This window comes from Nerophis ophidion, linkage group LG29 (genome assembly GCF_033978795.1).
Source record: "Nerophis ophidion isolate RoL-2023_Sa linkage group LG29, RoL_Noph_v1.0, whole genome shotgun sequence".
NCBI classification, from domain to species: domain Eukaryota; kingdom Metazoa; phylum Chordata; class Actinopteri; order Syngnathiformes; family Syngnathidae; genus Nerophis; species Nerophis ophidion.
The window spans coordinates 13,741,434-13,754,582 of record NC_084639.1 but is presented as its reverse complement, the minus strand read 5'-3'; the positions used below and the strand labels follow the sequence as shown (position 1 = coordinate 13,754,582).

The window sequence follows — 13,149 nt, the reverse complement described above, 5'->3', positions numbered from 1 at the left end:
GTTTTTGGGATTTCCACGCCTGGATTCCGTTTTGTTTAGGCGGGCATCTTGTCATAGCCTGGTGACGGTTTTGGACTTATGTTGGCTTTTTCTCAGTGTGTGTTTTTGTAAGTTCCGGTCCTGTGCTCTCATTTTGGTACATTCATTTCTTCGTGCCGTGCACAAGCGTCTACACTAACCAGGACACACCTGCAACCGGTTGCCAATCAGTCTCCTATTTAGGTCAGGCGCTGTCTCCTCTCTGTGGTTAATTTCTGCACTCCACTTGAGCTTAGAACATCTGAAAGGAAAGGATGCACACGTGCGGATGTTGTTTCTGGACTTCAGCTCGGAGTTCAACACAATCATCCCACAGCACCTTGTGAGCAAACTGACCCCCCTTGGATTCAGCACCCCATCATGCAACTGGCTGCTTGACTTCCTCACAGACAGACCCCAGTCAGTGAGAGTGGGCAACAACACCTCCAGTGCCATCTCCCTGAGCACCTGCGTCCTGAGTCCGCTGCTGTTCACACTGATGACCCATGACTGCTGCGCCAGGTCCACTACTAACCACAGTGTGAAGTATGCAGACGACACAACAGTAGTGGGATTTCATCCGTAACAACAACGACTTGGACTACAGGGAGGAGGTGAAACATCTGGTTGACTGGTGCAGAACCAACAACCTGGTCCTGAACGTCGACAAGACCAAGGAGATCATCGTCGACTTCAGGAGGCACCAGTCCAGCCACACTCCACTCTTCATCAACGGCACAGCAGTGGAGACGGTGAGCAGCACCAAGTTTCTGGGGGTGACCTGATCCCTACACACCCGAAGTCTTATAAAAAGAGCCCAGCAGCACATGCACTTTTTGCGTCGGATGAAAAGAACACAGCTCCTTCCCCCCATTCTCACCACATTCTATAGAGGCACTTATAGAGAGCCCACGGACCAACTGCATTTCTGTCTGGACCGGAGTGCAGTGCCTCAGACTGGAAGTCTCTGCAGAGAGTGGTGTGTACGGCGGAAATGATCATCAGGATTCCTTTTCCTCCTATCCAAGAGATCGCAAAAAGCCACTGCCTGACCAGGGCTCAGAACATCTGTAGAGACTCCTCCCAATCCCACCAAGGACTGTTTTCACTGCTGGACTTTCGAAAGAGGTTACGCAGCCTCCGTAGCAGAACCTCCAGGTTCTGTAACAGCTTCTTCCCTCAGGCCATAAGACTCTTGAACACATCATAATATTCCCCTCAATTCCTCAAAAAACAGATTAACTTGCTGGACTATAAAGACAATGTGACATACATCCATAAAGGTTGATGCATATGCAAAAGAGCAATATACTGTATTTATCTGTACAGTAATCTATCTATTTATATATGCACCTTCTTTTGTAAATGCAAACACTCTACATCTCTCTGTTCTTTTATCCTGCACTACAATGAGCTAACACAAATAAATGTTGATCTTATCTGTACTGTAAAGTTCGAATTTGAATGACAATAAAGGAAGTCTAAGTCTAATTTGCTCTGCCTGGCTATGCCTATTGCTGCTCTGCCTATTGCTTCAAACAAAGAAGTCCCGTGTCTTGTACAATTCCGTTTTGAACTTGCTTAATTTTTGTCCTTTTTTCATTCCTAGATGTTTTTCCTCAACTACTTCTAGAAAGCATTTATTATATTTTGATGTATTAAAGAATATTATTGGCAATTGTTGTTGGCTGCATCTTGGGGTCACGTTGCTCAAACTGCCTTTCACGCTTCAAATCCCGAGCACTTACTGACATCAATGCTGCTTTGAAATGGTTGTGGTTGTGGTTTCTCTTTTGAAAAAACAAAACAACAAAAAAACATGCATTAACAAAAAAAAATGAAGTGTGAAAAAAGTTTCTTCCTGTCAAGTGTGCAAGAATGGCATACACGATTGTTGCAGTGACTCCACAGAGCAAGAATACTGCAAAATGTCAGTACTTTTTATTTACTGTTTGCAGTATGAAGTATCATCAACATACGCATGATATTGATTTTGGAATTAAACAGGGTCGACATTTATGTTTCAAATCAGCGCGAAAGTATAATAAAAAATATTGTAAAATCTGGGCAAAATTTTACATTTTTGGACAAATCTGACTGTACATATATTGAGGGCACAAGTCTATAAACTGCAGGTGTACACATTGTAATATTTACACAGCCGCTTGTGTTCAGTCACAAATTTGACAGAAGACAGTGAATAGCCTACCTGAGCGCGGTCTTCGTCCTTTGGGCGGTATAGCTTGGTTGGTAGAGCGACCATGCCAGCAACTTGAGGGTTCCAGGTTTGATCCCCGCTTCGGCCATCCTAGTCACTGCCGTTGTGTCCTTGGGCAAGACACTTTACTTTGCCTGCTCCCAATGCCACCCACACTGGTTTAAATGTAAGTTACATATTTGGTTTCACAATGTAAAGTGCTTTGAGTCACCAGAGAAAAGCGCTATATAAATGTAAATCACTTCATTACATACATAATGTGTAAATGTAATAAATTATATAAAATGACATTAAAATAAAATGACATGAAAATAAGAAGAATAGTAAGACAGTCAGGAATTGAGATCATAAATTACCTCTGTTACACATGCTTAGTTCACGCTGTTCTGTATCGATTGTTTCCTGCCATAGTTCATGCTGCTCGTTTTCATGCCACAGTAAGTCTTGTTTGTTCCATGCCATAGTCCATGTTAAGTGTTTAGCTTCTGTGTTTCCTGCGTTAAGTTTTTGAGTTTGTTTTTTTCTCGTGTGAACGGCACGTTTGTCTTGACAAAATGAATATGTTCCTACCTTCACGCCTGGTCCCGAAAAGTCCGTTTGCATCCCGGGAGAACAAAACCCCGCATCAAGCTGCGACCGCCTCGTGTTGTCTTACAATGCAGGCAACACATGATGTAAGTGTTTATATTGGTGGGCCGTCGAGGGTGGAGTCGGCTCTCTTGGTTGCTTTGTTGGGTCTGCTCCTGTCACTAGCCATGTTCCCCCCACCCCAGCAGCCGATGGCTTTCTTCCTTGGCCTCAGTCTGGACTCCCTTTCCAGGGGCCCAGGCTTGCTTTGACTGATTTTCTTTTCTCAGTGTGGCAGCTACATGTAAACAAACTACGGTGCGTTGAAGGACCCCTCAAATTAGTAGGACAAAACGGCGCTCGCCAAATCCTCTCATCAGTGAAGCATGTTTAATATAAACAGTGGGATTTATGACAATTAGCAAGGTGTGTGTCATGTTTGCTCTCTTACAAAAACAACATTAAAACTAAAATTAAATTTTTTTCCACCATCTTTTCCCTTTTCATACATTTTTGAAAAAGCTCAAGGGAGCCACGAGTGCGGCACTAAAGAGCAAATTTAGTTTATGAACCCTTGAATATCTATTAGTAGCCGCAGCCTTGTATAAAGAGCAGGGTTCAAGTCGTGAAAACAAAATAGCAGTCTATAACCTGAACATATAGAACATTTTGGATTATCTTCATCAACAAGTCTTGCATCTTTCAGCACACTGCGCTAAGTCTTACAGAAAGTCAACACAACTCTTATAAGAGAATACTTTGGTAAATCAGAAGAGGAGGATTTAGTTTTGAAGACGCACGTCAGCGTACGTGCTGAACCCCTCTGCTGCCCTCGTATTTGTCTGCCTCGCTCTTCCAGTTTTCTTGGTAACAATGGTCGGCATGGAATAAACCAAAGAGTCCTCGTCCCTCTAAAGAAACAAATCATGTAAGACATGACAAGAAAAAGAAAGCGAAACAAAGATGCAGAACTTTTCTACAAACTTTTCTTACCTGCTGGACGCGACTGAATGTTTCATCGAGTGTTTGTGAACCAGCTAAAAAAAATTGAAAATAAATCATCAAAGAGGAACCTAATGATGTGGGTTTTTTTTACCTTTGCAGGAAATACTGTTTTTTGTCCTGATCTTGTTGACGAGGAAAGCTGACATGATGAAACTTAAGGCCAAAGCAGCACTCAAGACGATTATAACATACTTGTTTAAATCAGAGCTGCCAACATCTAGATTATGATAAAAAAAACACTTGTGAAAAAACACTTTTGATGAATCCATCAATAAAGATCAACGAATATTTACCTTTAATGTTGACTTGTATTGGATTTCCCATGAAAATCCTCCCACATGTGACCACGGCACACAAGTAAGTTCCAGCATCAGAGGAGTTGATGTTCTTTGAGAAAGTGTGGACACATTTCTGTGTGGAATTATCTTTGATCTTGCATTCGTCATATACAAAGCTGGGATGGACACTTTCTGGTCCAGTTCTGAACCAGGACACTTTGTGTCCATCCTGACAGATGTCATTCCCAGAGTGGGAGAGGATTGAGCACTGCAACTTCACAGGCGGTCCTGGTTGGACTTCAGAGACAACAGACACGGAGGGTTCTGGTTCTGGGAAGAGTGCAAGACAAATTGAAGTCTTTCAGCAACCTGTGACTTTGATTCCACAGACCGACATTTGGTTCTGTTGATATCTTGAAGGTAAAAAACTACTGATGTGTTAAAGCAGAGGTTATATTTCTTGTAAAAACATGTTCATCACAATAAGATATTTTTTCGTTTGAAGGCTGAATCATTGGAAGAGTAGTTGAGTTAACATTGTTATCTATAAACTGATGTTATGTAACAATTAAAATATGTAAAAATTGTTCATTTAAACTGTTTTCTAATTATTTGTTGTCATATTTACCTGTGACCTGAAGGAATGTTCCTTTCAAAAACGAGAGTTGACTTAATTCCACTTTCAAACAGTAGTAGATCGCCGTATCACTTTTCTCTACTTGACTAATTTGCAGAACAAATGTTCCTTGTTCTTTTTTGGCTGTGATGCGATGTCCAGTTTTCGATGTTCCACGTTCAACAGAGCCTAAATCGTAAGATGCCGTTTTAGCTACAATTTCAGGAGAGGTTCCAGAAACAAGACGGACCCATGAGAAGTGTTGAACATTCTGAGTTGTCCCGCTGGGACATATCAGAGAGACATTTTGTCCAGGTCCAACAGTCTGAGTGGAAAAGGTGTAAGCACCTGTACATGCTGAAGAGAAAAAAGAAGACATATTAATAAGAGTCATGTACAGTATGAACATGTCTCCATTGGAACTGAGCATGGACTTACTTCCACTTTGGAGCAGGAGCAGCAGATGAAGCACGATCCACATTTTCTCCTCTCGTTTGACCAAGTGAACATCAGACCATCCAGAGAGTATTTTAAGAATATTGACTTGAACCACCACATACCAAATGGGAGGGAACTATTTTGCTGCCATCTCATTGGTCGTAATGTGCCGCCTCTACCTCAGTGGAAATATATCTACCCAAACTTTCCAGTCCCTTTGTATCTTTTTCTCACGGTTTTTTTTTTTGTGGTTTGTTTTTTTTTTACCTTCTTTTGTTGACTATACAGTATTTGTGTGGCAAAGTCATTTATTTTTTTTCGTCTCTGCAGATTTGTACGAATCAAAAAATTATATACCACTTGTGCTGGATTTTGCTAAGACAAGAGTTAATGTTTTTCATGTTCACTGGCCACAACCAGTAGCCAGTAATCCTCCACTAATTATTTTAAGAATCATTTTAGAGGCTGAACCTTCCTTTGGAAAAGTAAAGTTAAAGTAAAGTTAAAGTAAAGTTAAAGTAAAGTTAAAGTAAAGTTAAAGTAAAGTTAAAGTAAAGTTAAAGTAAAGTTAAAGTAAAGTTAAAGTAAAGTTAACTGAGGAAACTAATTGTTGAAGCTTTTAAAGTGGAATTCTTTCCCATTCTTGTTTTATGTAGAGCTCCAGTCGTTCAACAGTCCGGGGTCTCCGCTGTCGTATTTTTCGCTTCATATTGCGCCCCACATTTTCGATGGGAGACAGGTCGTGACTGCAGGCGGGCCAGGAATGTACCCGCACTCTTTTTTTACGAAGCCACGCTGTTGTAATACGTGCTGAATATGGTTTGGCATTATCTTTCAGATGTGTAAGTTACCCATGCCTTGGGCACTAATGCACCCCCATACCATCACAGATGCTGGCTTTTGAACTTTGCGTCAATAACAGTCTGGATGGTTTGCTTCCCCTTTGGTCCGGATGACACAATGTCGAATATTTCCAAAAACAATTTAAAATGTGGACTCGTCAGACCACAGAACACTTTACCACGTTGCATCAGTCCATCTTAGATAATCTCGGGCCCAGAGAAACCGGCGGCGTTTCTGGATGTTGTTGATAAATGGCTTTCGCTTTGCATAGTAGAACTTTAACTTGCACTTAAAGATGTAGCGACCAACTGTATTTAATGACAGTGTTTTTTTGAAGCGTCCCTGAGCCTACTTGGTGATATCCCTTAGAGATTGATGTCGGTTTTTGATACGGTGCCGTCTGAGGGATCGAAGGTCACGGTCATTTAATGATGGTTTCCAGCCACGCCGCTTACGTGGTGTGATTTCTCCAGATTCTCTGGACCTTTGGATGATATGATGGACCGTAGATGTTGAAATCCCAAAATTTCTTGCAATTGCACTTTGAGAAACGTTGTTCTTAAACTGTTTGACTATTCGCTCACGCAGTTGTGGACAAAGGGGTGTACCTCGCCCCATCCTTTCTTGTGAAAGACTGAGCATTTTTTGGGAAGCTGTTTTTATACCCAATCATGTCATTCACCTGTTCCCAATTAGCCTGCACACCTGTGGGATGTTCCAAATAAGAGTTTGATGAGCATTCCTCAACTTTATCAGTATTTATTGCCACCTTTCCCAACTTCTTTGTCACGCGTTGCTGGCATCAAATTCTAAAGTTAATAAATATTTGCAACAAAACAAAAGTTTATCAGTTTGAACATCAAATATGTTGTCTTTGTAGCATATTCACCTGAATATGGGTTGAAAATGATTTGCAAATCATTGTATTCCGTTTATATTTACATCTAACACAATTTCCCAACTCATATAGAAAACGGGGTTTGTACATCATTTATACATCTTCTATATGGGAAAAAGAAAATCGCCATAACAAAAATGCCAGCAAAACACCAAAACAAATCAACATTTGCAGCCATTTGTGCGTAACTGTGCCAGAAATGCTTGAAAAAGACACAAGCTGTGGCTGCATAACAGTTTAAGTCCTGAGAAATCACATTGTGTGTGCTGAATTATATTTGCACCTCCTTGTAGTATTGAGGACATTGTGATAATCAGCATATTCTGCATTTTCATGAAGGCAGACACGCTAAATGGATTGCGCTCCCTATTTTGTTGAATTAGGAGGCGCAATCCTCCGCGCTCGCGTCTAGTAGATCCGTTTTGCGTGTCCTGTCAAGTTTGCACGTGTTTTAGTGCACAAAAACCTTTGTTTGTCTCACTCGCTCTGAAACTCTTTCTCCGGCACACACAATTAAAAGTTGACTCGCATAAATAAATGAGCTACTCTCTCTAACAAACACTGTTGAAGTTGAAACTTTATGTGGTTTACCTTCAAAATAAAAAAAAAAGTGTGAACACAGAAGAGTTGTTCTTCCTGTCCAAGTTTGCTTCCACTTCATGCATGATTTCTGCAATGACTGCACACAGGAAGAATACTGAAAATGTTTGATACTTTTTATTTACAGTTTGCTGTAGGAAGTGTTGCATTATCATCAGCATACACATGGATGTTGGATAGTGATGTTAGAAACAAACATGGGGGATATTTATCTTGGCAGTCAGTACAAAAGTACAAAGTTTGTCATTAGTTTCCATGGATAGACCTACTACTCACATCTTTCACCATATTACATTTGATGTTGCTTACTTCAGTTTACTTTGAAATCACAATAAAACAAAAACAATAGCAAAAATGTTTTTTCTAAAGATGAAAAAAAAAACATTGTCTTGATCATTTAGATTTCCAAGTATTTCAATGGGTGCCCTATAGCAGTGTTTTTCAACCACTAATTTCACCTATTTAGGTTAAAAAAAAAAGTTTGTAAACCAGTATTTATAGTCTGAAAATTGTAACCGTGTAATACTCTTCCATATAGTAGGTGGCAGCCGGTAGCTAATTACTTTGCAGATGTCGGAAACAGCGGGAGGAAGTGTGCAGGTAAAAAGGTGTCTAATGCTTAAACCAAAAATAAACAAAAGGGATCTTTCTCTGTGGAGTTTGCATGTTCTCCCGGTGACTGCGTGGGTTCCCTCCAGGTACTCTGGCTTCCTCCCACCTCCAAAGACATGCACCTGGCGATAGGTTGATTGGCAACACTAAATTGGCCCTAGTGTGTGAATGTTGTCTGTCTGTGTTGGCCCAGTGATTAGATGGCGATTGGCCGCGGTGGGCCTCGCCTTCCGCCCAATTGTGGCTGGGATGGGCACCGCTGCCCCCGCAACTCCAAAAAGGGAGTAAGCGGTGGAAAATGGATGAATTGATAAACAAAAGGTGAGTGCCCCTCAGAAAAGGCATTGAAGCTTAGGGAAGGCTATGCAGAACGAAACTAAAAACTGAACTGGCTACAAAGTAAAAAAAAAAAAAAACAGAATGCTGGACGACAGCAAAGACTTACTGTGGAGCAAAGACGGTGTCCATGATATACATCCGAACATGACATGACAATCAAAAATGTCCCCAAAAAGAAGGATAAAAACAACTGAAATATTCTTGATTGCTAAAACAAAGTGGATGGGGGGAATATCGCTCAAGGGAAGACATGAAACTGCTACAGGAAAATACCCCCCAAAAAGAAAAAGCCACCAAAATAGGAGCGCGAGACAAGAAATAAAACACCACACACAGGAAAACAGCAAAAAACTCAAAGTAAGTCACGGCGTGATGTGACAGGTGGTGACAGTACACCTACTTTGAGACAAGAGCTATAGTGATGCATGCTTGGTTATGCTTTAAAGTTGTATCCAATAATTGCGCGACGACTTTTTACTGTTAACTGACTTTCATTTTTCAATGATTTCTGATGGTGGTGTGCTTCTGGATTTTTTCAATGCAAAAAATGTGCCTAGAGAGGTAAAATCAACTTTTACAAACATTTCCAAAGCCTCTTTGCAGTATTGGAATAATTTATTTAAACATGTTTGACAAGAAGATGATCACTTTTACACTTACATCAAATGGGAGCAGGAAGATGCAGAGCTTATTAGTCTTACCTCATCTCTGTGTCTTGGTTAACATTTTCTCACAGGGAAAAAGTATAAGAACGTGTACAATAAACAGAATGTGTATCAGGACAAATTTTAATTTTGTGCGGTAAGAATTGAGTCATGAAGACACACGTTAGTGTACGTGCTGAATTCCTCTGCTGTCTGCCTCGCCGTGCCAGTTTTCCTGGTGATAATGGTCGGCATGGAATAAACCAACGATTCTTCTTCTCTCTGAGGAAACAAGTCATGTGAGACATGCGAAGAAGCTGAAAACAAAGCAAAGATGCACAGAACTTTTCTACAAACTTCCTTTTACCTGCTGGACGCGACTGAACGTTTCATCGAGTGTTTGTGGACCAGCTGAAAAATTGAAGACAAATAAAAAAAGAACACACTAATGATGATTGATAATGTGCTTTTTTTTTTTCGTACCTTTGCAGCAATAACAGATTTTATTCCTACTCTTTTTGATGAGGAAGGCTGACAAGAGGAAGTTTAAGACCAAAAAAGCACTCAAGACAAAGAACAAATAGTTGTTTGAATCACAGCTGCTGGAATCTAGATGGTTAAAATAGAAAACACTTAAGGAAAAGAAGACACTTGTAATGAATCCGTCAATACTAAGGAATTAATATTTACCTTGGGTGTTGTTGACTTTTATTGGATTTCCCATGAAAATCCTCCCACATGTGACCACAGCACACAAGTAAGTTCCAGCATCAGATGAGTTGACGTACTTTGAGAAAGTGTGGACACATTTCTGTGTGGAATTATCTTTGATCTCCTTGCATTCATCATGAGCATAAACAAAGCTGGGATGGACACTTTCTGGTCCAGTTCTGAACCAGGACACTTTGTGTCCATCCTGACAGATGTCATTCCCAGAGTGGGAGAGGACTGAGCACTGCAACTTCACAGGCGGTCCTGGTTGGACTTCAGAGACAACAGACACAGAGGGTTCTGGTTCTGGGAAGAGTGCAAGACAAATTGAAGTCTTTCAGCACTCTGTGACTTTGATTCCACAGATCGACATTCACTTCTGTTGAGATATTGACGGTAATAAAATACTGATGTGTTAATGCAGAGGAGGTTATATTTCTTGTAGTGCGTGTAAGAACATGTTCATCACAATAAAATATTTGTTCATTTGAAGGCTGAATCATTGGAAGAGTAGTCAAGTTAACATTGTTATCTATAAACAGATGTTATGTAACAATTAAACCAGGGGTAGGGAACCTATGGCTCTAGAGCCAGATGTGGCTCTTTTGATGACTGCATCTGGCTCTCAGATACATCTGAGCTGACATTGCTTAACACGATTAGTAATAAATAATTCCGCTGGTAATCGGTGTTAAAAATAACCTTCAACATATAAAACATTCTTATGCATTTTAGTCCATCCATCCATTTCCAACCGCACCTGTGCAAGAAGTCACATCAATGTTAAGAAGTCCACCCATCCATTTCCTACCGCTTGTCCTTTTTGGGGTCGCGGGGGTTGCTGGAGCCTGTCTCAGCTGCATTTGGACGAAAGGCGCTGTACACCCTGGACAAGTCGCCACCTCATCACAGGGCCAACACAGATAGACAGACGACATTCACACTCACATTCACACACTAGGGCCAATTTAGTGTTGCCAAAGAAGTATTTTATTTATTATTGGTTAGCTTCAGAATAATATAAAATAAAAGACTTATACTCTAAAAATGTAGGTCTTACTTAAAAAATGCATGCATTTAGTTGCATTCAGTGTTAAAACATATGATATGGCTCTCACGGTAATCCACTTGAAAAAATTTGGCTTTCATGGCTCTCTCAGCCAAAAAGGTTCCCGACCCCTGATTTGAACTGTTTTTTAAAGTATTTTTTTCATATTTACCTGTGACCTGGAGAAATATCCCATTCAAAAATGTCATGTTGTTCAAATATGAATTTACTTCAAGACAGTGGTAGATCGCTGTATCACTTTTCTCTACTTGTCTAATCTGCAGGACAACTGTTCCTTGTTCCTTTGTGGCTGTGATGCGATGTCCAGTATTTGATGATCCACGATGAACAGACCCTGACTTGTCAAATGTTATCGAACACAAAAATTCAGGTGAGTTGCCAGCGACGAGTCGGAACCAAAATATGTAGTTCCAAGTTCCAACTTTGCCGTGGGGACATTTCAGAGAGACATTTAGTCCAGGTTCAACAGTTTGAGAGGAGAAGTTGTAAGCACTTGTACATGCTGAAGAGAAAAAGAAGACACATTAATAAGAGTCATGTACAGTATGAACATGTCTCCATTGGAACTGAGCATGGACTTACCTCCACTTTGGAGCAGGAGCAGCAGATGAAGCACGATCCACATTTTCTCCTCTTGTTTGACCAAGTGAACATCAGACCATGTAGACAGCATCTTAAGATTATTGACTTGAACCACATCAAACCAAATGGGAGGGAACTATTTTGCTGCTATTTCATTGGCTCATCTGTTCTGCCTCTACCTCAGTGGAAATATGTGCAACCAAACTTTCCAGTCTGTTTGTACGATCTGCTCAAGGTGGTTCTTTTTCTTTACTACTTTCAATAACCTTGCAGTATTTATGTGGCAAAGAAAACATTTTACAGTTATGTTTTTCTCCAGATGTGTCACATTTTAAAGGGGAACATTATCACCAGACCTATGTAAGCCTCAATATATACCTTGATGTTGCAGAAAAAAGACTTTTTTTTTTTTTAACCGATTTCCGATCTCTAAAAAGGTGAATTTGGCGATGTAAACGCCTTTCAATTGTTGGCCTGTCGGAACAATGACCTTTCACCCGTGACGTTACAACGTGAAGCAGTCCGCCATTTTCTCAAACACATTACACACACCAAGTCAAATCAGCTCTGTTATTTTCCGTTTTTTGGACTGTTTTCCGTACCTTGGAGACATCATGCCTCGTCGGTGTGTTGTCGGAGGGTGTAACAACACGATCAGGGACGGATTCAAGTTGCACCAGCGACCAAAAGATGCGAAAGTCCCTCGTATGTTCCGCACACTTTACCGACGACAGCTATGCTACGACAGAGATGGCAAAAATGTGAGGATATCCTGCGACACTCAAAGCAGATGCATTTACAAAGATAAAGTCAACGAAATCACAAAGATAAGATTTGTTGATGTTATTGACTTATGTGCTAATCAGACATATTTGGTCACGGCATGACTGCAAGCTAATTGATGTTAACATGCTATTTAGGCTAGCTGTATGTACATATTGCATCATTATGCCTCATTTGTAGCTATATTTGCATCCAGCCTTTCCCTCCACCCACATTTAATACCAAACAAACACATACCAATCGACGTATTCAAGTTGCACCAGTGGCCAAAAGATGCAAAAGTCCCTCGTTTGTTCCACACACTTTACCGACGACAGCTATGCTACAACAGAGATGGCACAGAGATGGCAAAAATGTGTGGATATCCTGCGACACTCAAAGCAGATGCATTTCCAACGATAAAGTCAACAAAATCACAAAGGTGAGTTTTGTTGATGTTATTGACTTATGTGCAATTTAGACATATTTGGTCACGGCATGACTGCAAGCTAATCAATGCTAACATGCTATTTCGGCTAGCTGTATGTACATATTGCATCATTATGCCTCATTTGTAGCTATATTTGCATCCAGCCTTTCCCTCCACCCACATTTAATACCAAACAAACACATACCAATCGACGTATTCAAGTTGCACCAGTGGCCAAAAGATGCAAAAGTCCCTCGTTTGTTCCACACACTTTACCGACGACAGCTATGCTACAACAGAGATGGCACAGAGATGGCAAAAATGTGGGGATATCCTGCGACACTCAAATCAGATGCATTTCCAACGATAAAGTCAACAAAATCACAAAGGTGAGTTTTGTTGATGTTATTGACTTATGTGCAATTTAGACATATTTGGTCACGGCATGACTGCAAGCTAATCAATGCTAACATGCTATTTCGGCTAGCTGTATGTACATATTGCATCATTATGCCTCAT

The 13,149-nt window shown here is 40.6% G+C and overlaps 1 protein-coding gene across 5 annotated transcripts; it reads right to left on the bottom strand.

The window, feature by feature from the left end:
* Positions 1–3,176: 3,176 nt before the first annotated feature.
* On the bottom strand, positions 3,177–11,554 carry LOC133546084 (uncharacterized). Of its 5 annotated transcripts, none has more exons than XM_061891920.1 (6): positions 11,439–11,486; positions 4,715–5,059; positions 4,102–4,416; positions 3,900–4,025; positions 3,797–3,840; positions 3,177–3,714 (listed from the first exon to the last, which is right to left on the bottom strand). In XM_061891920.1, exons 1-6 carry the CDS (start codon positions 11,479–11,481, stop codon positions 3,586–3,588), a joined length of 1,002 nt encoding a protein of 333 aa, XP_061747904.1. In that variant the 5' UTR covers positions 11,482–11,486; the 3' UTR covers positions 3,177–3,585. The 5 variants fall into 5 exon arrangements, with proteins under 5 accessions (XP_061747904.1, XP_061747905.1, XP_061747902.1 ...); XM_061891921.1 differs by lacking the exon at positions 11,439–11,486 and adding an exon at positions 5,141–5,195; XM_061891918.1 differs by lacking the exons at positions 3,177–3,714; positions 3,797–3,840; positions 3,900–4,025; positions 4,102–4,416; positions 4,715–5,059 and adding exons at positions 9,029–9,358; positions 9,444–9,487; positions 9,560–9,685; positions 9,767–10,093; positions 11,008–11,358 and having other exon boundaries at positions 11,439–11,554.
* Between the last annotated feature and the right edge of the window lie 1,595 nt (positions 11,555–13,149).

Coding starts and splice junctions, on each gene's coding strand:
- LOC133546084 (XM_061891918.1), bottom strand. CDS start 11,529: ATGCTGTCTACATGGTCTGATGTTCACTTGGTCAAACAAGAGGAGAAA. Junction 9,686..9,766: donor AAAAGTCAACAACACCCAAG/GTAAATATTAAT, acceptor TTAACCATCTAG/ATTCCAGCAGCTGTGATTCA. Junction 9,488..9,559: donor AATCTGTTATTGCTGCAAAG/GTACGAAAAAAA, acceptor TCAATTTTTCAG/CTGGTCCACAAACACTCGAT.